The following is a 25438-nucleotide window of genomic DNA, read 5'->3' as shown; positions in this document are numbered from 1 at the left end:
TCTGAACCGACGCATAGGCTAAACTGTATGTATACCTTTATTTGGAAATGCGCGTGTTAACACATTGGTGACGTAGTATTTCTTCCCCCAAATTTCTATAAAAAGTATTTCTTCGAAACACGATACAAAAAGCTAAATTGTTACATTAAATGTGCTAAACGATACTAAGTCTGATTTCAAAAGTGTTAAATCTTTAATTGTTAGTTCCTAAAGGCAATTTACGTAGCTCAGTCGGCTAAGGCGCTCGCCTATCGACCCATGTTTGCGCTTGGGCACGGGTTCGATTCACACTTAGGCTGATTACCTGGTTGTTTTTTTTTCCGAGGTTTCCCTAACCGTCAGGCGAATGGCAGGTTTTCTATGGTGAATCCTCGATCTTATCTTGCCAAATAACATCATCTCGCTACCACCAATCCCACCGACGCTAAATAACCTAATGGTTGATACAGCGTTGTTAAATAACCAACAAAAAATCTCTAAAATATACTATTTCTATCCATAAGGTCTTCCGTAAAAAATCTTATCCCTCCGCTAAGCAGAAACGTCCTGAAAGAAATAAATGACAACTTATAATTTATTACTAAAATATGTAAAATCGGATAACATGCTTGTAGCTGACGATTTTAATGGGTACTAGCAATCCAATTGGCAGTCTTAAACAAGGAATTACACAAAATAATTTGCTCCCGTGAAAGTTAGTCCATTAGGCCTATATATTACGTGTTAGCAATAAAAATGAGTCAATTAATACAAAATATAAGAACAAACAAAATCTGAGGTTGTTTATTGTCCCGAATGTGCCACATTGTGCTTTACCGATTTCGCAACAATTGAGGGTCTTTATCATGGTACGAATGATGTTACCGTTTATAGTAGGTTAGATTAGGTAACGGTGGCTAGGGGTAGGTTAGGGACGGCCCTTTGCACGTAGGCCATACTGAGGTCTGTTGTGCACCCCAGATTTATGGGATTAATGAGGATGAGGTGTACCAGCCCACCGTTTATAGTATATTTTCATAAACTATTATGTAAGAATGTCAACTTCCATTTTCTGGATTACAAACATAAGGCATTGTCTATAATTGCAAAATTAAAACCAGTTAGACGTCATTTATAAATCGCCCCATTGAAAGAGATAATTATATATATTTCATTGCTCACAGATTTACATAAAATAGTTAAAGTGTATATTGCAGTCATTTGTGATGTACAGTAATGATTTCCGGACTTCTGTCACAGGTAAAAGTACCATGGACTTCTTGTCACCGGCATATTATGTCAAATCGGAATTAATGTGATAAGGAGAAGAATGTCACATGGCTGCTTTGTCATGGGAATTTGACGTCACAGCAGAATTTATGTCCTATGTTCAGCATTGTTATATGGCGTAGGATATATCACTTTGTTGAAATTTGTAAAGAAACAGGTAAATCTATTGCGAGTATTAGATACACTCAGGGACAAAAAAAAAAAAACCGGACACTTTAATATTTGCTGGTATTTTGCAAAATATTATCTTCTCATACAATATTATGGTAGCCATCTGTTGTTATGGAGACGTGTATACATTGTTGATTGTTTTTTGTTTTATAAACAAACCAAATATTCCAATTTTGCTTTCGTAGTCTCAGCTATAACAATTTTGTCTTAACCATTTTGTGCTTCATTATCGTTATCATTCGTTATTTCTTTATTTTTACATTTTGTGAGTTTAAGTGGGGTTGTAACATTTGTCTTAAAACAAGATGCGACCTGAAGATGTGACTCGAGCTGTAGTCCTTTACGATAATGGACGCAGTGTACGTTACATTGCAAATGTTATGAATACGGCTAGAAGCACAACCCATGATAACCCATGATGCCATAAAACGGTATAGAGAGACCCTAGAATATCCCAGAAGACCAGGTTCGGGTCGTCCAAGAGCTACAAATCCAAATGAAGACAGATATATGGTGTTGAGAGTTCTTAGGGAGTGCAACCTGCCAGCTACTAGTGTAGCCCAGCAATTTGTTAACATGCATGGACGCCCAATTTCGGCCAAAACAGTTAGAAGGAGGTTGAAAGAAAGTGGACTGATATCAAGCAGACCTGCAACTGGTCCCAGATTTCTCAGGATGCATCGAGTTGAATGACTGCGTTTTGCAAATGATCACAGGGATTGGAGAAATGGACAGTGGAGCTGTGTTCTGTTCACCGATGAGTCCCGTTTCAATCTGTGCTCACCTGATGGACGTGAAAGAGTTTGGAGAAGGAGGGGAGAACAATTTTCACAGTGTTGCATTTCCGAAAATGTGCCGTATGGAGGTGGTGGAGTGATGGTTTGGGCAGGAGTGTGTACGGATGCTCGTACAGAGTTGGTTTTTGTTGAAAATGGAAGACTAACAGCTGATAGGTATATAAATGAATGTTTGGCTGATCATGTTGTGCCATTTGGCCAATTTGTAGGCGATAATTTTGTTTTAATGCATGATAATGCACGGCCGCATATTGTCCATGCGGTCGGAGATTATCTCCAAGAAGTGGGAATCCATGTTCCTCCATGGCCAGCAAGGAGTCCAGACATGAACCCAATTGAACACGTGTGGGACATGCTGGGACGGCGTGTTAAGAATAGACACAGAGACCAGAATCGTTACAAGAGTTGAGGCGAGCACTTGGCGAAGAATGGGAACTTATTCCTCAAGAAGACATTGCTAACCAAATTGAGAGCATGCCAAGACGTATGGATGCAGTTATTCAAGCCAGAGGGGGTAATACCCGTTACTAAAAAGAGTTTTTAATGTTTAAGGCACCATAAAATGAAAAAACAGTTAGACCAAACGATGCCATAGTTATACGCCCTTTGCAATTTTTTGTAAATTTTCTCATCAGAGATTTTTATTTTTTTCAAATGTTGTCGTATAAGGTGCTAAATGGAACATTATTTTGTTTAAATGGGTTTTGTTTCATTTTGAAATAATTGGCAACAAAATACAAGCAAATATAGAAGTGTCCGGTTTTTTTTTGTCCCTGAGTGTATTTTACAAAATATTACGGAGTGTATTATTTTATTGAAATTTGCAAAGAAACAGGTAAAACAAAATGTATCACTTTATTGAAATTTGTAAAGAAACAGGTAAATCTGTTGCGAGTATTAGATATTTTACAAAATATTACGAAATATATCGCTGTTTTGAAATTTGTAAAGAAACAGGTAAATCTATTGCGAGTATTAGATATTCTGCCTCCTAGTACGCCTTACGGTTCTTCTCAATGTTTCCTTCTTCGGGAGTTTAACATTCGTTTCGCTGGACTCTGAAACAATCGCATTTCGAACAATCGATGAAGTAAGTTCCGCAACGTGGCAGTTGTAACCTTAATTTCTTCTTTAAGTTGAGCAGCATTGCAGGTTCCCCAATCAGACGCATGGCTATGTTCTGTTTCTGATAGCACAAATGCTTCATTCTCATCATTTGATTTTAGTAATCGTTACCATTACAGTTGCAGCACGTCCATGTCCAGGGATAATTTCTACCCCCCCCCTTACAAAATATAATTATTTTAATATGAGTATACTTTATAAAATATAAAGTAAACAAAGAAAATAATATTAATGTATTATCATCACCGACAAGCTGACAACAATCAATAACTTGGGAATTACACATCTCATTTTACGCTGCTCATGGATATAATCAGTGCTGTCATGGAGGCCATACGGGACCATACATTGTATGGAAACCTAGATCTTTTAGTGAACCGTATGGGGAAGAGAAATTTTTGCCTATATGGAGCCATACAGTGTATGGGTGGCTAAATTTTGTACATAGTTCTGTACTGATCTTAGATCATCTCTTGCTGTTCCTAATATATCTTCTTTGATGTTCGTAAACATAAACTGTCCACCTCTACAGTGCTGGAATCCAGAACCATATATAAAAGATGGTATTTTTCCAGAAAAGCTACCCAAAGGAGGCAGTTTTCTTTTGCTTTACTGATATCTGTGTGATGTATACAGTGATAAACATATGATTTTAGTTTACAGCGACAAATACATAAAAATCGTTTGATACTTACCTTTTTATTCTAATGCACTTTTGTAGGTTAACACTTCCCCACTACTTCTTACTAATTACCAACATAACATGTGAGAGGTCTAGTACATATTAGAAAAATGACCTATTTAGCCTATTTTCCCTAGTATTGCATCCTGAACCTGTAATATTTGTAACAAGTTAAGGGGACTGCAATATTGCATTAGAATATATCGTACAGGTAAGTATCAAGCGATATTTATGTTGAAAAGTATTTGTGGCTCCAGACTAAAACTACTTGTGTATCACTGCATACATCTAACAGAAGCCAGTGAAACAATGGGAAATTGTTCTTTCTTTAGTGTAGCTATTTATTTACTACTTTCTTCGCATAAAAACATCTATCAAATGACGGTCAGATGGATAGAAAGAGAGGGGGGGGGTTAAATATATTTCAGGGGAGAAAATAAGGGGGGGGCGTATGGCCAAGAAAAAAAATTACCATGACGGCACTGCATATAATTATTATTATGATCAAGATGTAAGACAAGCAAGTCAGTGCGACCAAGCGTTGAGCCGTATCGAATGAGGATAATAATTATGTTACGTATGGTATTCTCTATCTAGGATTCTATCTCTCCTCATCATAAATCTTAATTCGCACCCTGTCCATGTCTATCAACACATCTCTATCGCACACCATTTTCACAGGCCTATGTTTGAGGTACATGTACCCCTTATGAATTAATTTCTTACCTCCTTTCGTTGTAGGTATGAATTTGGTTCATTTGTCATTTCGAAATTTAACTGTACGAATTTTTAATTTTGTTAACTTGAATTTTGCTTATGTTACCAAAAAAGCCATTTCGTTTGTTGTTACCATAGAAGCCATTTACTTTGTTGCGTACTATATTGACAGTATACAGTATAGTTTACATATACTGGCAATCTAAATATCGTGAAAATGTCCATGTGACATAATTTTTAGTGTGACGTACTATACCTGTGACAATATTAATATTGTGACATAATGTCCGCGTGACATTTTAATACCCTGTGACGAGAAGTCTGCGGTACGTTCTGGTTGTGAAACAGTATTTCTGTTTACGAGAATCGGTGTTAATAACAGTGATAATAATAAGTTCATAAGGAATTCATTAATTTGTATTTTAATAGAAAAACAGCAACACATTGTTAATGGTATATGAATAGACCTAGTACCTTATTCGTAAGAAATGGGTATTAACAATGTATTGTAATTACGTTTGTGTGGCTTACTCAAGTAAGGTATGTGCCTCACATCAGTTTTATTTTGAAACGTGGCCCTCGGTCCGAATGACATTGGTCAATTCTGCAATTTAAACGAATTTTTTTACTTTTATTTTCTTGGCCTGGCTTATCTTTACGAGGACTGAACCCGGGACGAGTCCGTACTTTTAGACACACTTTGGCCCATTGTGCGATGATTGTTCAAATCAACAGATGGCCTGTGTGGTGTTCATGAATCCGACGCTGACGCCTCTGATACAGCCAGGTTCCATTTCGCGTACGAGTCGCGTGATAAGCCCCAAACTCTTCGTGATCAGCTGATGTCGACAGGTAAGTCATCCTGCCTCAGCCCCCGATAGAACCAGATCCAATCCGCACACGAATAGTCTCATAAGCTTCAGGGCTCGAAGCCTCACGTCTTTCTTGTATCAGTATCGGAAACCCGTACTACCCTCAGGTCTTCACCCCGGCCTATTGCAAATGATCAGATGAAATTTGAGGGCGGTAGGAGAGTGTTTGTGGAATGATAGGTAGAAACGGAAATACCCCGAGAAAATCCTTCGCAACGTCTGCTTTGTCCATCACAAATTCCATCACGACCTGGCGGGGGATTGAACCTGAGTCGCCTAAATGGAAAACTAGCATTCTAGCACTTGAGCAACAGACACGGCCAAGAGAAGTGTTCCTTTTATGAAAAAATGCTTTTTCTTATACATTGAAAAATCGTGGTTTTATACAGATTGTTATCGCAAATTTCTGTCGGCGCTCATAATAGCGAACGGGTTTGCTGCCAGCAGACACGATCAAGTTTCCGACCGGTGTTCAGGTTGCGATATTACGGGTCTGATCTCTAACACGAAAATGAAAATCGACCATAACGTCACAGAGCTCAAGTTGGCAACCCTGCTCACACTCATCAGGTCCACTTGTCTTGATTGAGCACTGTTGTACACACGGGCAACAAGTAAACGAGCTTCTTCCCTTGACAAGCGAGCTGAGATGTACGCAGACGCAGCTATCAGGTCGCCGCCGCGAACGTGGAGCTGTTCCTACGAGTGAAGCAAGCTCTTTGTAGACTATCTCCGTAGTTCGTTTTTCGTTTCGGTTGTACAGTACATTTCGTATCCTACCGCTTTCAATTATTCGATTTCCTCTGCAAGGTTTGATTCCGGTATGAACAGAATATGTTCCTTTTGTTGTGTGTGATCCATCATGCGAAATACATGAAAATTAAATCATTAAGTTATTGAATGTTACGCTTGCACTCCTTACTATACTCGGCGCATTTCGAACTGGCGGATCGTGGTCACGTACAAACCACGCACGAGTCACTGAACCGAAAACTGTGAACTGAAGCACTGGTAATCTCGGCTGTCCCAGCTGATTTTAGTTGAGAAGAAGTCCAGGAATGGAGTAAGCAGCGAGGCAAATGCAGCCTGTTGCTTCATCTTGATCTGCCAGTTCGAAATACGCTGACAATTGTTATTGCCGAGAGCACAAAACGGTCCAAAATTAGTAAAACCAGACAGTAATACAGTTCCGAGCATTATTCCCTGCACCAGTATTTCTCAAACTTCTCTCTGTCACGAACCACCGCAAGGACGAGTAATTCTTTCGCAAATCGTCTACTAAAGCAGAGATGGCTATAACGGAGGGGAGGTAAATGTGATCCATTTCACTCCTTCCACAATATTTCGAACGTGTTTATAGGCTATCACACGAACTTATTTTCTCTTCCGCTTAGAGCTGTACAAAACTAATGCGACATGTCATTGCATTAAACCTAAACATAAGCAAGCATTCATATGGCCACTATGGCTTAGCACTCATCACTTACAGCTCTATATCGCCTATACTGTTGTCAGGACGAGTCTGTGTATATTAGGATGAGTACTATTACTATGTACATAAACGTAAAATAGTTACGAGATGATGGGCTGTTAGACGTGTACGCGCAATATTATTTATCAGCTTCATTTTAGGAAAAAATAAACAGTATATATATATATATATATATATATATATAGTCCATACCTGTGGAGTAACGGTCAGCGCGTTTGGCCGCGAAACCAGGTGGCCCGGGTTCGAATCGTGGTCGGGGCAAGTTATCTGGTTGAGGTTTTTTCCGGGGTTTTCCCTCAACCCAATACGAGCAAATGCTGGGCAACTTTCGGTGCTGGACCCCGGAACCTTTCACCGGCATTATCACCTTCATATCATTCAGACGCTAAATAACCTAGATGTTGATACAGTGTCGTAAAATAACCCAATAATATATATTCGCAGACATAAGTGGATTCAAAGATTGCCAGCATCTTAGCTGCATTTTCGACTAGTAGTGATTGTGGGTACGCTTTTCTTGTAGATTCTTGACAACTTTCTCACTATTTCAATCTGCACAACAAATTACTGTACATTAAAGTAACATATTGGTTTATCGCATGTAACAGCTGTGCGCATTCACACACTTTTATTAATATGAACCATTTTTAACAATCCTGTTTAAACTCACAATTTTAGGAGCGTGAGGATCCAATTTTAACTGTTTGCACATCCACACATATGTATATGCTTTTGTTGATGCCATTATCCAGACACAGTCTAGCACATACATACAAATTAATGATAGTTACAGTGCCAAAACTAATCCTGCGTATGAAAAGCGTAGAAAATATATAGAACAATTCAGTTCTCAATATACTCGTAGACAAGGAAATATTAGCCGATTACATTTTTTTAAAAAACGTATCTTAGGCTACTATTATAATAAGAAATAATTTTTTGACAAGTGCCCAGTTCGGGTATTATCATTTTAACTTCTTGACACGTATCCAGTTCGGACATTTTTAACCTATTCAGAAAATAGAGAGTCTTAAGTCTCTGACAAATGGAAAGGAAAATGCAAGAACTGACCCCTGCGCGCAGTTGATATATACCCAGAATTGACTGCCGCGCGTAGTTGATATATAATAATAATAATAATAATAATAATAATAATAATAATAATAATAATAATAATAATAATAATAATCCGTGGCGCTACAGCCCTTGAAGGGTCTAGACCGACCAGCCGGCTGCTGGCCTCACACCCATATGTCGAAGCAGAGGTGGACGATCATCCAACCAGAATGGATGTATCGTGAGGTTAGCACGATGATCTCCCCAGCCGTTATAGCTGGCATTCGCAACGGATTTCGCTACCTATCGTAGCTCCCCAAGCATCACGATGCTGGGTGAAGACCGGTCCCATACACTGGCCGAAATTTCTTTCCCCCATTGATATTCCAGGTGATGATTTTCTGGCAGATAAAATTTTGGCTTGTGCGTAATTGCCACTCCGCATCGATCATGTTGTCCAGTTCTCCGACCCTGTGGGGAACAAAATCGAAATTCCCATGTCTCAGCTATGTTCACAGCTCTACTTGCACAGCTTGAATTTTCTTGCTTCTGAAGGGACCATTGGCGCTAAGGAAGAAGGACGAAGAAGGAAACTCCTTCAAATGGCTTGTTGTGCAGTGGTTAAGGTATTTTTCGAACGATTTTGGGACACTTCACTTCAAAAAATTCCTAGATAGAAGCAGCCAGTTTCAAAAATTGTCCCTAAAACGGCGAAGCATTGATGAAAATGTTTCATTCAATGCAGTAATATATAGGCCTGTACCAATCAGTGTGGAGAGAAAAAAAGAAAGATCTAATTTTCCTGGTTCCATTAATCCCTTCAATATTTCATAAATTTTATAAGGAACTGCATGTTAAAACTGTGAGGATGCAGATCCTGACTTAGTAGAAAGTCAAGAAGAGTTCTGAAGTGAAAGAACGTAATGATTACATTCTTAAGATTTGAACACAAAATTCATTAATATGTCACATCAACGGACGTATACACATCATCCAACATCGTAAGATGAAGATTAAAAAATAGAGTATGTGATCCTTAATGTTTAATAGTTTTAAGCTTTGAGTATGAGATACCTAATGTTACGTTAAAATGTTCTACTTCAATGTAGATTTGTTTGCCTTGGTTTTTCATATAGTATTATACCATTTACCCAGTGGCGGTTCCTCGGGGGAGGTTAGGGAGGAACGTCCTCCTCACATTTTTCTTCTTTTGAAAGTAAATACCAAATGAAATATATGCCTTGAAATTCGAGGAAGATTCGATAATTTTTAAGTTCACAGCTATAAGAAAACCTCAGTTGATCGAGTTTTAAACGACGCGCAATCATGTGCTGCTAGAAAACTGTGAGAAAGATGCGAGATTGTTTGTGTGGAGGAAAGCCAATCCTTTCCTCCTTTACTGCAATTAATACACATAGAAAACAGCGCACTAGCGGCGAGAGACAGAAGCAGAGTTTTAAAGCAAGTAAATGAACGGATAGGGAGGAGATCCTCCTCTGAATCAGCGCATAGGCGGGAAATATAGAAACCTACTGGTCGTGCAGCAAGCCTAGATTATAGGCAGCAAGCTCGCTACCGCTGGCATCTAACGATGCTGCATTCAACCAGACTAGAACACATCTAGAAGGAGACACAATGGAAACAGTTTTAATGCAAAGATATGAAAGACACCATATAAACATTTTTAAAATTATAAATCAAAATATATTATTCATTGCACTTTGTATAGGCTACTATTCATGGCTTGAAACTTTCGAGGATATCTGAAAGTTGAAGTTTATATAAAACAAAGAGGAAGTAGTTCTACATTATTATCGCGGATCTTTTTGGCCCCTGAAATTCACTTCCATTCATTGTCTACTAGACAGGGCAACAGCCAAGTTGTCAATTTTGTACAAATATATTTGAAATTGAATGTACTCCAAACTACATTATTTTCAACATAAAAAAATTAATCGGCCACCGGCACCTTTGAACAAAAATGATAGTGTGACTTTACAAGAACTGACATTTTTCAAAAGCATGTGATACTGAACTTATAAAATATACATTTGGCAATACAGACCACGTGGGTGGGTGCAGTGTTCTCACTTTCCTAACAGATTATTTCCCATTTCCGTAAAACGGTTCCGATTACGTGTTAGTACCTAGTCTCTTCCAACAGTGTGATGTTGTATTGTGCGCGAAAAATCCTGCGAGGTTGTGAATTTCCTTGTAATTGTTCATTTGTGCAAATATTCAACAATGAATGGGAGTGAAAACATATTATATTTTTGACAATTTGAGAAACTCAGTTTACAAGAACAGATTATTGCTATACAAAAGGGAAGGCCAACCCCAACAATACTTGGTCTTACATATATGCATGTAGGCCAATTTGTAGCATGTTTCATTCAAGGTGTCATTTTATACTGTTAACTTCTTTCCTCCTCTTAAGAAATATGCAGGAGCCGCCACTGCAGTTACCATACTGTTGTAGATACTGAATTTATATTGTCACAATCACTTAAGTGATGTTAAAGGAAAGTACATTTTTACTTAAGTCACAAAAATATTCCAATAATATTTAAAAAAAAAATAAATTTGTATTCAATATATGTATACCCTTCAAATATTGATGTATTAACAAATAGAATAAGATCATGCAGTTTATATTGGTTAGCATAAACATAAAAATGTGTCGCCTTTAAAAATGAGTTTTTTGATTTAAGTGATTTTTCCCGAATATCCTTCATAGGGTATGGGTAAACTGAGTTCTCAGGATCATAAGAATTTAGGTAAGCTGAGTCCCAGTATACCTGAGATAAATGCGTGGAGATATATTTGAAAGTTAATAGTTTATTTTGTTCATAATACGCCATGTCATGTTGTCAATCCGAAGTTTGAAATTTTTTCTATAGAACATTGCAGTTTTGAAGGTTGGCAATAAGATCAGTGTTTCGCCTTTTTTTTTCTGAACATGTCCTCTGTTTCCACTGCAGTATTTCAGAACACCTCACGTCGCACACAAGAGAGTGAATGTGCAGTGTGGAAGACTGATCATTATGGAGGTCATGAACAGTCAGAGGAATCGAACATTATTTATTATGAATGGCTACAAATTTAGATTGCATTAAGAACTTGATGGGAGACCTTCAATGATGGAATTGCTGCTCTTCATCCTAGTGTTTCATTAAAATCAATCCCAGTAACTGCATAATGAAAAATTCTCACAATCATAATCATGAAAAACCAACCGATAAAATGCTTAATAAGGAAAAATTGAGTAACTCGTTGAAGAGAAAAGCAGTGGAGGACATTTCTAGCCGTCCATCGAAACTGTTGCGCACGGAATTAAAAAAAAAAAGAAAGTTATGTTCCCGCTTTGACTGCGGATGATGTGACACTAGCGAAACAAAACATTCACAATGCTCGCTTTGCTGTTTACCTCGCTCTTCCTAAATCATTTGCACTCAAGAAATACTCGAGCCACTAGAAAAATCAACGTTGAAACTAATACACATGAGCAGTTTGTGCTGTTAATGACAGTGATGCAAATATAATAATGATTTCAACCAATCTTAAAGTTTTGTGCCAAACCCCTGCATTTGATGTGGATGGGACTTTCAAATGTCCTAAATTGTTTACACAAATTCATGTTATCCACGTGCTGCTTAATGATGTGTCCATCCCACTTGTATTCTGTTTACTTCCCAGCAAGAACTTCCAAATTATTGTGAATTACTGCAGTACACATAATTCGGGTTATAAGCTTGAACAGTGTTTTGTGTATTTTAAGATAGGCATACATACCACCTCACTGTCAGTCTGGCCTTTAATTAAGCTAAGAGGCTGTAGTTTTCACCTCGGCCAAAACTTTTGCAGCAACCCGGTCTGGCTGATGAATATAGAATCAATTCAGAAAATAGTATTTTCCTTGAGTATTTCTTCGAGCTTCTGTTTTTACATCCAGGAGACGTCGAGGAATGTACGGCGATCTGAAGACTGTAAAATTCAAATGTTCACTGATTACGTCTTTGAGGCATACATCGCACCAGATGCGCTACTTCCATGATCTTTTTGGGCCGATTTCGCAGCTACAACTAACAGAATCTCGAACAGCTGCGAGTCTTTCTATTCTCGCTCGAATGCATTATTTTATAGTAACCATCCGAATATATCGATGCATTGAAGGACATCCAGTCAAACTCTTATGTTTCATTTAGAAGCAAGGGCTAAAAGAAAAAAAAAACAATAGAAGAGAATGAAGGATTTTTAAGGGAATAAATGACACAGCAAATCAAGATACTACCACAAGATTTCAGTTCGTCAAATCAAACCAGTTTATTTCAAGTTTCTTCCTATGCCTCAAAATAATGTAAGAGCTTGGCATTTCCCTTGTGGCGATCTTAAAATGAGTGACAAACATTTTTACCACACAGTGTTTTCAACCATAAAATGTGACAACATTTTTAACCACACCAACCAACTATTTGGTTGCCAGTTCCAAGCGTAGAAATAGTGGGAGTTAAGATTTTGTCGTAACGAAATTTAGCCGGGACTGAGTTTACCTATACACCTATTTTGACAGGAACTCAGTTTACCTATACATTTTTTCTTGGCAGGGACTCAATTTACCTCATTTTTCACGGTAGGGACTGATTTTACCAACCCTGCTACCACATGAGGAGAAAGAATATCGCAATTCGCAGCACCGCAGGGCAGGATTGAGGAAGATAAAAACCAGGCCAAGCTAGCGGCGTGGGGATGAGCGTCGCCATATCACTACACAAGGGATCCATTCGTGTCCTTGCTCTGTAGGAGCGTGAGGATCGAAGCACCAAGCCAACACGCGTAAGCAAGGCTCCGTTTTGCGAAGATTTTAATTTGGAAAATATCGAAATTTATTACGGGAGTATGTAGATCTGTGTCTCATTTCATTTTAGAGCACTTCGCAACATTTGTGTTAACGCCTTGGACCCATAGGCAAAATGCGTTTTAGCCTATCACTTTAGGTGACCTAGTCAATGGTTATAACATAGTTAATGAAATATGGTCGTTCGACCCTGAGGGCATAATGTGGGAAACGTTTGATATTCTAAACAAAGGGGGAAAGTAATGTGTAGTGGTTGGAATGGGGCATGTTTGCCATTCTCATTCCAAATATATAATACTTACTTACTTACAAATGGCTTTTAAGGAACCCGAAGGTTCATTGCCGCCCTCACATAAGCCCGCCATCGGTCCCTATCCTGTGCAAGATTAAGCCAGTCTCTATCATCATACCCCACCTCCCTCAAATCCATTTTAATATTATCCTCCCATCTACGTCTCGGCCTCCCCAAAGGTCTTTTTCCCTCCGGTCTCCCAACTAACACTCTATATGCATTTCTGGATTCGCCCATACGTGCTCATGCCCTGCCCATCTCAAACGTCTGGATTTCAAGTTCCTAATTATGTCAGGTGAAGAATACAATGCGTGCAGTTCTGTGTTGTGTAACTTTCTCCATTCTCCTGTAACTTCATCCCGCTTAGCCCCAAATATTTTCCTAAGCACCTTATTCTCAAACACCCTTAACCTATGTTCCTCTCTGAGTGAGAGTCCAAATATATAATAATAATAATAATAATAATAATTTATTTAATCTGATAGGATTAAGGTCATAAGGCCTTCTCTTCCATCCTACCAGATAGCACATATAAATACAAAAAAGAAATACAAACACTGATGAAAATGATACAAATTAAGTTAAAAGCCCTATAGAGGGTCAATAGAGTCAAAAGTACATTATAGTGCTCTCATCGAGCTGATACAACGAAAAGAAAGAAAACAGAGATAGCAATGATGATATTGATAACTGGCAATAATAATAATAATAATAATAATAATAATAATAATAATAATAATAATAAATACATTACATATTAATTTTCAATTTTACAACAGCATAGTTACAATATTTACTATATGTCATGGGTTAAGGTGAAGTTGCGCAACCTGACATGTGTTCAACAAACAATTCCACGAACTAGAATATAGTAAGTTACTCAGCATCTGCTGCGCTGGACTAGCCAGGAAACCGAGTTCATCCCCGTCAAACAATTCCGAAGTTCGGGAATGTGTGGGAACGAAGGATAGGATCCTTCGTATGTATTTAATAGCCGAGAATTTAGCTCACCCTGAGCTCGGGGAGATTCTAGCATAAAATGAGCTGAGGATGGGTACTGATCCTGGGACTCCAACGGGCTAAGGGTGCTTTTCGATTGTCAAGTCGCTCCTAATGATGTATTCCAGATCGTCACAGACCGAGTTGCGTTCCGTCAGCACAAATAGGATAAGAAACGGTAGGAATTATGGGAGATGATTTTTGCTTAAGATGGTCGGGTGAGTCAACCTGGGTAGCGCAGTCGGTATAGTGCTGGCCTTCTATGCTCGAGGTTGCGGGTTGGATCCCGGCCCAGGTCATTTGCATTTAAGTGTACTCAAATGCGACAGGCTCATGTCAATAGATTTACTGGCATGTAGAAGAACTACGGGACAAAATTCCGGCACACCAGCGACGCTGATATAACCTCGGCTGTTGCGAGCGTCGTTAAATAAACCATAATTTAATTTTTTTTTTTTTTTTGTCGGGGATGGGACCTCGAACAAGCAGTGAGTATTTGTCTCCCTCAAGTTATTGCCGATGTATTCCAAGTCATAAGTAACCGAGTTCAGTCCTGTCAGGGTCTATGAGAAAGGTTGTCTGCCTTAAGATGAGTTGGGGATTGGATCAGAGTTGGGAGCCTTGTACGTGCAATGAGTGCGTGTCGCTGCTCTCGCCGATCCCTATGCCGTATTCCGGGTTAGGAAGTAGGATGACGGCTGACATGTCTTCGGTAACTTTATCCTACAGCTGTTCAGTCGAGCTGCTGATCATGCTTGCGACATTCCTCCCCCTCATGCGATAGCTGTTGAGTTACGTCCACTTTCGGCCTTTTCTCTTCAAAATTCTCCTGAATACCTTCAGCGAAACGGTGAAACCGGAGTCAGACAGGTGGCTAATAGGCTTTGACTTCACATCCATTCTTCCTCACGGCCCTAAATTCCCTTGCAAGGACACGCGGTCGTGTACCTTTTAATTGTTTCTCCTGTCATTTCTCCTGTCTTTCTTTCATTCATTCGTATGCTGTTTGGACTATTAGATTTAGACTATTTAGAAGACCTGATGATCTTAACTCCACCAGAATAACACAAATAGATAGATAGATAGATAGATAGATAGATAGATAGATAGATAGATAGATAGATAGATAGATAGATAGATAGATAGATAGATAGATAGATAGATAGATAGATAGATAGATAGATAGATAGATAGATAGATAGATAGAGGGATGGATGGATGGATGGATGGATGGATGGATGGATGGATGGATGGATGGATGGATGGATGGATGGATGGATGGATGGATGGATGGATGGATGGATGGATGGATGGATGGATGGATGGATGGATAGATAGATAGATAGATAGATAGATAGATAGATAGATAGATAGATAGATAGATAGATAGATAGATAGATAGATAGATAGATAGATAGATAGATAGATAGATAGATAGATAGACAGACATCGGAAACGATATTTGAGAATATTTTTATATATATAAATATGTTTGTATCGAAGGGTAACTATGCGTGAAAAGTAATTTTAATAAAGACGAATTTACGTCAAGCTTCGAAACCAAGTTTTCACTGTCAATTTTTTAGACTTGGAAAAATAATCGTACTTTGTTGACTAAGAGCAACTTGTCGACTTTCTGTTTCTTCGCGTTTTGAAAGGTATATGATGTAGTTGTTATTTGTTGCGTTTTGATATACTGCTCTCAAACCATCGATCTATTTTGGCATGTTCACCACTTGGGAGTTAAGAGTTAATTGCTGTAGATTTATTTGCTAACGTCACACAGAAGAAAATATTCTGAAATTCCTGGCCAAAATCGAAAATTAAAAATCTGCGAATTTGAATCGAATAATACATAGACATAACAGATGAGATGTCTGTATATACAATCTATTCACTGTTATCAGTGACCCTTGTGACAGCAGTGAGGTACATGAATCATTAAAGTTGCAACATGCTGCTGTGTTCCCTGGACCTGCCGTCAGTTTGTTACACAATGTTCTGAATGATGATAACGTGTTTATTTAACAAAGTAATCTATTATTCGGCAAGTTAATGTTTTTTTTGAGATGGCTAGCACTGCTAGCGGTAAGGTACATGTATTTGCTTATTACATATGCATTTTATCTACAAGAAAAAAATATGAAATTGGCAAGGTATAAAAAATCAGAAATGTACGTAAATACTTTTTAAATATCAAGGGATTTAGTACTGCTCACCTAAAACAAAAATAAGGCTGTGTTCAGCATATTTTTCTCTATGAGAACACATTTTCTTAAAATTGTTAAACGACACGTTAAAAGTGTAAAAAATTTTAAAAAAGGTTATGTACCTTAGACAGACGACCCGTTTCGACGCCGGTGCTGCGTCATCTTCAGTGTCTTACGAACTACTGTTCGGGCCGTCTGTCTAAGGTACATAACTTTTTTTTTTTTTTTTTTTTTTAACGTGTCGTTTAATAATTTTAAGTTTTTTAAACAAAGTGTTAACATGAACCAGAATCAATGACATATTTTCTTCTGCCAAGGTCTGCCTATTCGTTTAAAATTGTTTATTGAAATGAAGTACAGTAGTTTTCATATTATATTATGTAGTGCCAATCTGTAGGCCTACTTATAAGAATGAAAATGAAAATGAATGTGTACATGAACTCCAATATCTTGCTTTAGGTGTAGTAATTTGTTTTTACGTAAAATATTCCATTTGATTGACATTTATTAATCTACGACAAATAATTTATTATAAATATACTTCAGTAAATATGAATTAATTACATAACAGTTCATTGCTGAATCTTATCTTCGTTCCATGCATGTATGTGTGTGAATTGGGTATATGAAAGCAAGAAAACATAATGCATATAAAATAGAAGCTCGTTATCTCTGAAAATTTTTCACTGTTTTTTTTTTTTTCAATATGCAGAAACCTCCTATCAGCAGATCAAGATTCTTCCTAGTGAGTTGTTTGAAATTATGAGGAAAAAAACACAAAAAAATCTTGAAATTGACCAGTAGTAGCATTTGCTTAGATCGCATTTAAAAATAATATGCTACCCCGAATATTTATTTATTTATTTATTTATTTATTTATTTATTTATTTATTTATTTGTATTGTTATCAACATTTATACTAGTTATGGTGTACCACCACATTTCTGTATACGGGTTTCACCATAATTTTCTATTACATTTCCTACAATTTGGATGCAATCCTGACAGTCTGTTTAACTAATAACTCTTTCTACTCTCGCTATTAACTTAACTCTAAACAGTCAATTTATTCTTATTGATATTAATATCTACCATCTGTTAATTCCACACTTCACTTGCGTTCCTCCAGCATTCTATTCTTGCTAACATACATTTATATATAATTACGGTCTTTCTACATCCCATCTTACTCGTCCTACTTTACGATAATATATTGTGTTGATCATTATTACTCTTTCAAAATATCGTTCTTAAATTTTAATTGCCTATCCTATTTAAAATCACTATACTAACATTTTCCGTTTAACACTTAACACTCCACACGTTTTTACTCATAGAAATCCTCTTCTTCCCAATATACATCATTATAATAATCTTGCTAAATCTTGACAGGAGTATCAAATTCACGTAGTTTGATCATCCGTTCTTAACCTCAAGCAACACTCATAATAAACTATCTAAAATTGTAACTACCCTCACTGATGTCATCTTTCAGAACTTCCCTACATCACTCTCTAAGATCTACTTCTACCGATATCTATATTAATTAACTGGTCACTGTTTTAAATTTCCTAACATCCTTTTCAATTCTATAACTTCCTCACTGATTTCTATATCAAAGTTCTCCTAAACACCCTTTCATTACACGAAACACTATTTACAACATTAAATCACCAAACTACTATATTTCTATTCCTTTCTGACATTTTATTTATTTCATACTGTCCATACACCATCAATACAAAAAACACAGGGTGCCGAAAATAATCGGCACAGGAGGTCTTATTAAAACGCATAGTACAGTAGGTACATGTCACAGCTCCTGAAACAAATGCATTGGTAGGTTTATTGCTTGTCGTTATGATGTATGTACATTCTAATAAGATTTAATTTTTCCAACAGCAGCAGCAGTAATAATAATAATAATAATAATAATAATAATAATAATAATAATAATAATAATAATAATTTAATTTGAACTGAATGAAACACGTAATAAGGAGTATCTAAAATATGCATTCCACTTGTTAATTTACTCGTATTATGACATAGCATCTTAGCCTTATTTCGATAATCTACGTAAAGATTATTATTTTTTAAATTAATGTCAATTGTTACCATAACAGATATGTTCTGTAGGACCAAAAAATAATAATAATCTTTATACAGATTCTTCTAGCAACAGTGCATATTTCTGTACAGATTACTGTGCATATTATTATGGGATCCCGGCCACCAAGTCACTCAACTGAAGTGCGCTCCTTGTATAATGACAGTTGACTTAATATAAAATGTCAACATACATGCCTAACTTGGAGTCAGGCCACGAAGGGAAAAACACTAGAGTGGAGTTAGATCCGGTGCTGCGGATTGGATTTCGGCGTAGCTCAATGGTGGGAGCGCTTGGTACGTAAAACCAAGGACCCGGGTCCGATCACCGGCGCCGGAGCGAATTTTTCTCCTCTAATATTAATATTAATTCTTATTTCAATAGGTTCGCTAATTATAATCATGAATTCCATTGGTTTTTGTGTATATAAACAGGATTTGTAGACAGTCATAAATTCTTCGAGAATTATTTTCGCCTGTATGAACAATAGACCTATATTATTTATTATGTCTGGTTCAGTTGTTGGGAGTAACCGAAAATAACAAGCCCAACAGAGTAAGTGACCCCTCTGGTCTTACCTATTTGTCCTGACGATGGAAGCTGTGCCCATTCCCAAAAAGTTGATGTAGTAAGTTCCAGGACGCGGTGGAATACCCAAAAGCCTATTACTGAATTCACACAGTTGTTTTTAAAACTTTACAACTGGACTATTAAAGCAACTTAAAGTGTGTCCTATGTTTTGAATCTTACCAGAGCGCATAAGCAATTTTGCTTCTTTGACCCTGCCGAGATATTATGGTAGAAGTCTCGCGTCTCCGCGCAAATTAAGCTTACATCCCGGATGAAGACATTAAGGTTATCTGTGGCTGCTCGCAGCAAACTGCCCACGAAAAGAGCCATGTTTAGGAATTGCATGTGGAAAAGGAGAAAATGTCCGCGTTGCGTGCCGAGGTTTTCTAGGAGATATCCGAGTTGTGTGGCATCACATTCACAGGTATAAACAGGACAAAACGTGTAGCATTTCTCTTCCCATTTTTCACGCGTGAATTATTACGGCGCTTCCGATGGGAGGTACTGGACCATGCTCCCTATAGCCTCGACCTGGAACCCAGAAGCACCTGGATGATAAGCGATTCAACACCGATACGGCCGTTTAGCAAGCCGTCATGTCGTGGGTTCACGGATTTGACGCAGATTTCTTCTATGCCGGAATCAGTGCCTTAGTGTACCTAGGAACAAGTGTTTGGACAAGCATGGTGTCTATGTTGAAAAGTAATGCGTACCAGTGCCTAGTACTGTGTATCAGTATATCTGCCTGTGAAATAAAGTTTGTGCATGAGGGCTCTCGTTACCCTACTTTTTGAAGCACCCTGGTACATTGTTTCACTCACACTTTTCTGTTGCAAGATTCAAAACACCGCTGGAAGTGAAGTAGTTGACATGCTTATGAACCAACACTATGTGCTTGATAACCTATTTCAGACTCGACTTTTAAGGGACGTCCAGTGGCACGTCAGCATGCAATTCAAGCGTGCGTACAAAAATCCCCGCATGCAATTCAACGTTCACTTTTTCGACCTGCACTTATCCCGCATGCAATTCGGGAGCGCCCTTAAGAGTCCGATATTTTGCAGGAAGTGGTGACTTATTTAATTAACGACAATTGTTTTTATTGTGTTGCAGGATTTGTGTCGTGTTCACCCAGTCCCTGCAAGAATGGTGGCACGTGCGTGTCCACACCTCGCGGGGAGTCATACTGCAAGTAAGTGGGATATCTAGACTTCTGTAAAATGGAGCCTTTTGTATGAAATGCTACCATACTCACCACACACTGCATTAAAATTGGCAAAGAGCGCATTGTATGTATACAGTTGATAGGTACTCTTAATGTTTGTTATGTTTACATTCGTATGGCTATGATTGTATTTTTAACTTGCAATTACACCGACATATGTATAACATGCAACATTGTGGTATACAAGGCGCCGACTTCGGGTGGGGGAGGGGGGTAAGGCAGCTTCTGTCGCCTCAACATATAAAGCCAAGGGCATCCCTCCCCCAATTAAATTAATAGAGTGTCCCTGCAACCTATGTATACTTTACTTCGGGTCTCTACACATACATCTTACATCATAATCATGTATGAAGTATGGTATAGTATACTATACTCTCGGGACTCGGGATATAGAGGATTCAGCAATCGCAATGGCCATGTTAATGACACAACTCACAATACCTCCTCCCTTTCTCTCCTGTATTTGAGATCGGTGAATCCCCACACATGATGCAACGATGACTCCACTTCTTTGTCTATGAACAGCATTTTTTCAATTCAAATGTGTCAACTACTACGATAGAACAATAACGGTCATAAATATTACGAAATAATATTACTCAGTTAACTGTGTATTAGATTGTGTTTTGTCTACTATCAGTTAACAAATTGTTATTAATATTAAACAATTTTCATAAACAGTTAAATTTGTTATACGAAATTTAAAAGTAATTGTTATCAACATTCAGTTTGTCATCATTTCTAGTGATGATCGTCGTCAGGGGTGTGTACTTTTTAAGTGATCACTTATTAATGATTCCGATGTAATTATTGATAATGGATAAATTCTTAATAAAGAAAAGTGTTGAAAATAAAACTGCAGTAAAATGGGACGACAGAATGATAAAATAATTAGCTTGTAGTAATGGCAGTGAAACTGTGAGTCTAACTTATGTTCGTCATTGCTGCAAGGATCAACGAATGGTGAACAAAGCAGTGAAAGGAAAAAATAGTGCATAATGGCCGTAGTTTTTAATCATCATGTGTTAAGTAACTTCCATAGATATTATATAAAGTATCAGGGGATATTTTCTGTAAAACATGTTAAGGACATTTTTGAGAAACAGTAATTAGGCCTACAGTTTTCTTTTCTGCAGAATCCTACCTCCCCCTCCCCCAACATTTCAAAGAAGTTGGCGCCTATTGTGGTATGCATCGTTTTCCATGTTGCAACAAATGTTGACTTCAGCAAAAATCGCTATGCCGTTTAACGCCGTAAGGCTTCCCGGCTGATATGAGAAGCAGTTTACTATTGCATGCGGTATTAATTGCGTATATCGTTTTTTTATTTTCTCTTTTTATTGCAAAGCTGCAGCTGGCTAAATGGGACAAAATGGAGTGGCCTAGTGAAATAACTCTTCAAAAGTATACAGACTTAATGAAATAGCTATGTATTCTGGAATATTCTTAATGTAAATTATGAATAGTAATAGAATGTAACGAGATATTGTTACAATGCTTTCTATCGAGATGGTTTGTATCTGTTTTGTTATTGGTAATAATATAAGTGTGACTAAATTGTCGAAATAAATATCTGGACATAATTGTAAAATTTGTAAAGTAGTGAGCAGTAGAAACAGGAGTTATGTTGGCAGCACGACTGATTCCTCTCCGCAGTTAGTGATCGAATTCTATTATATTTGTGTTTCTTTTCTGAATGATTGTAACGTGGGATTTGATTTCTGATTACATTGAATATGTTCACAGAAGAAGCTGGAAATCCATCCTTTCGCACTTATTTATGATCACTTTTCCAATGTTTCTTGTGTAATCGAGTTGATGTAATTAAATATTTTGGTTTTAACCCTAGAACATATAGGTGGTTCATATTACCTGAGATATTTCAATTTTTGCACTAAATCATGTGATAACGTTTTGTTATTCTTTTACTGCCATATAAATTCATTAAATGTTGTCTTGCAGAGATGGCAATGTGAAAAATTGCTAAATTGCTATTATCTTGTCAGATATTAATGTTTAGGGGTCATTTTAACCCCAAGTATATGTTAGAAGTTCATGCGTAGAATTGGAATTACTTTTGAGTACGGGCATTTCAAATTATTGATGCAAAAATACCAATAACGTTAATATTTATTTATTTATTTAATACTTTACACTTGTATTTATTTACACTGCAAGTGGGCAAGCACCCGGTGGCAGTGGTATATACAATATTAACAATACACAGTTAAAATGATAAGCAATACACAATAAAATTTACAATACATAATAAAATTTACAACACATATACAATTTTATACCCAATACAATAAGAATACACAATACAATTTAACACAATAATAATAAAACATAAAATAAAACACCTAATTTTACAACACAACCTACATAATTATGTATAGGTCCTACGTAAGTTTTAATAGTCTTTCACTTTACTCTCATCTCATTCCCTGTAGTGGCACTATGACGCATTTCACTGACACTTTAGCACACATTTCACTGACACTCTGTAACACATTTCACTGACACTATAGAACACATTTCATTGACGCTATAAATTATCACTGATCGGAACTGTTCACTGCACTGTAAAACCATAACTTCACTGACTCACCTCGCTTCACTGATGCAACAGTTCAAATAAGTCAAATAATTGCATTCTTATGCATACTTATAAACAGAACTACATTTAAACTAAACATTTCTAGTCTAAGGCCCTCTTACACGCTATTTTTAAATAATTTACAATTCAAACCAAGGAAGTAAACTCGTCAGGCTAGATAAATACATGCCACCTTAAAAAATTAAATGTTGAATGTCACCTTAATTTTAATTTTCACTTTATACACAACTCTTTAAATTATTCTTGAATCTCCTTAAGGAAGGACAGCCCTCAAAGACCGCTGCAGGTAGGTCATTCCAATCATTTATAGTTCTATTTAAAAATGAGAATTTACCTACATCCGTTTTCTGTTTCCTACATTTGATTTTAAAATCATGATCGTTCCTACCATAGTACGTTGGCTTTTCTAACCGAGCCGTTATGTCTACCCATGCTTTCTGACCTAGATGTGCTCTATACAATGATGTTATTCTAGTTTTCCTAGAAGTTATTCTTGAGCTACATTAGGCATTGCAGCCCGAAAGAGCAGAAGCTCGTGCTCGGGCGCAGTTGAGATCAGTTATCACAAAATTAAGAGAGTTCATTGAGCACAATAACATTAATAAATGATAAAATAATACAGCATGTAATAATAGGGTCTATATACAAATAGAAAATACGAAAGTACATAAATATTAGAGTACCAATTTTTAACCCAATTAGCTTAAACAGTTAAATAATTAATCTGATTTGTTTCTTAAATCTGTGTGTGTTAAGTGTACTTAGCTCAGGGTAAGCTCTAATTAATTCATTATATATTTTGGGTACAAAACTTCTGCTGTGTTTTAATCCAGCAGTTGTGTGGCATTTCGGAGTATTTAGAAAGAAACTGTAATTTTGTCTCGACGTTAACATTCAAATATGCAATACGATGATGATGAACTCTGTTATAGTGAATATTTGGCTATAGTGAATCTAAATCGTTGGTCTCGACGCGCATACATTAAAAAGTACATTAATATTTCCGTTTATAGGGAACACTCGCTTCCGTTATAGTGAACCTTGTATGCTGATAAATTCTTATTTGAAGTCAGACCTTGTATAAAACTGAAAGAATGTGTTGAGAACAACATTCTAAGTTTCTTCTTTAGTCAAAGGACAAAGGTAGGATTAGTGATTCCTAGACAATGAGCTGTACTGTAAATCCAGGCAACGTGTGACGACCTTGCCTCACTCCACCGTCGAAGGGTTGACATTCTGTTCTCAGGCACTCTACTGTTATTTTTAATCCTCCACCGTCAAAGGGTTACCGTTTGTTCTCAGAAACATTTACATTAAGACAAATAGCATCTAAACAACGGAAAATGAAATTGCCTATTTTTATTAAAAGGGGACGGACATTATGTCCAGTGCATAAATGAAGGTAAGATTTCGATGGCTTTCAAACTCCATTAACCCTCTCCTAGTTTCCATTAAGTGACTCGAGAAATTCTAAGGCTGAGTACGCAGTCACACCATAACAGAGTTTCTCATTTCTACCTGATCGTGTGTTTATAGTGTTCCAACAGTCAATGTACTGTATAAAAATGTCGACGCGTAAAGTGTTCTCTTTGGAAGATAAGGCGAATATTATAAGAGGGACCGGATTTTTATGTAATTACATATTATATTCCTTTCAACCTAGCCGTATATAAATAACAAATCTTCGAGAATATTGTAATTACCATTAATATATTCAAATTTGATACTAATATTTTTACATATTTACCCCACATTACATATGGCTTGGTATTACATAAATCTACATATTTAGGGGGTTTATTCGTTTTTACTTCTCTAAAAGGGGGGGGAACTTATGTTGGAGAAGTTTACAATTTGAAATACACAGATTTAAAAAGCCTTTTTACCTACTCAAGGAAAGATATATTTCGGGACGAAACATAACGTCCTTAGTTGCAGGAAGTAATAGAGGCACTCACCCCATACCGCCCAATGTAAATATGAGTGAACAAAAGGCAACCTTCTCATACAACTGCCTTGTATTGTAAAAATCACTCAGAAAGTAGCGTTGTCTTCATGCGGTGGAGTGGGGGCGAGGACGACATGATTTGTCTCGAACTATAATTAATTGTTCTGCACACGTCGTAACAAGCCCTTCCTATGCAATTTGCAACCTTACTCACCCTCTTCCTAATCTTTACAGGGTAAACCCGTGTCAAGTCTGACATGAGCCTGAATAAAGTAGCCGACTTTTGAAAAGAAGCTGGAGTAAAAGAACGAACTGTAAAGATGTTGAAAGATTAAAATAAATAGCTTTTCAGGTTATTGCTTGACCTCGTTACTTTAAATTTAGTAGACCTTTACGCAAATGGGACTTTTCGAGCAATTAGAAAGTAT

General features: G+C 37.1%; 1 protein-coding gene across 1 annotated transcript in view; it reads left to right on the top strand.

Annotated features, from left to right (window-relative positions):
- Positions 1-25438, top strand: part of N (neurogenic locus Notch protein) — a 433061-nt gene that overhangs the window by 75664 nt on the left and 331959 nt on the right. Inside the window, exon 2 of the mRNA XM_069820749.1 lies at positions 20331-20409. Within this exon, the coding sequence (XP_069676850.1) occupies positions 20331-20409 (79 nt within the window). The remainder of the gene's footprint in view (positions 1-20330; positions 20410-25438) is intronic.

The sequence above is a fragment of the Periplaneta americana genome, chromosome 3, assembly GCF_040183065.1.
Source record: "Periplaneta americana isolate PAMFEO1 chromosome 3, P.americana_PAMFEO1_priV1, whole genome shotgun sequence".
Taxonomy (NCBI): domain Eukaryota; kingdom Metazoa; phylum Arthropoda; class Insecta; order Blattodea; family Blattidae; genus Periplaneta; species Periplaneta americana.
This window is presented reverse-complemented; position numbering and strand designations above follow the sequence as displayed.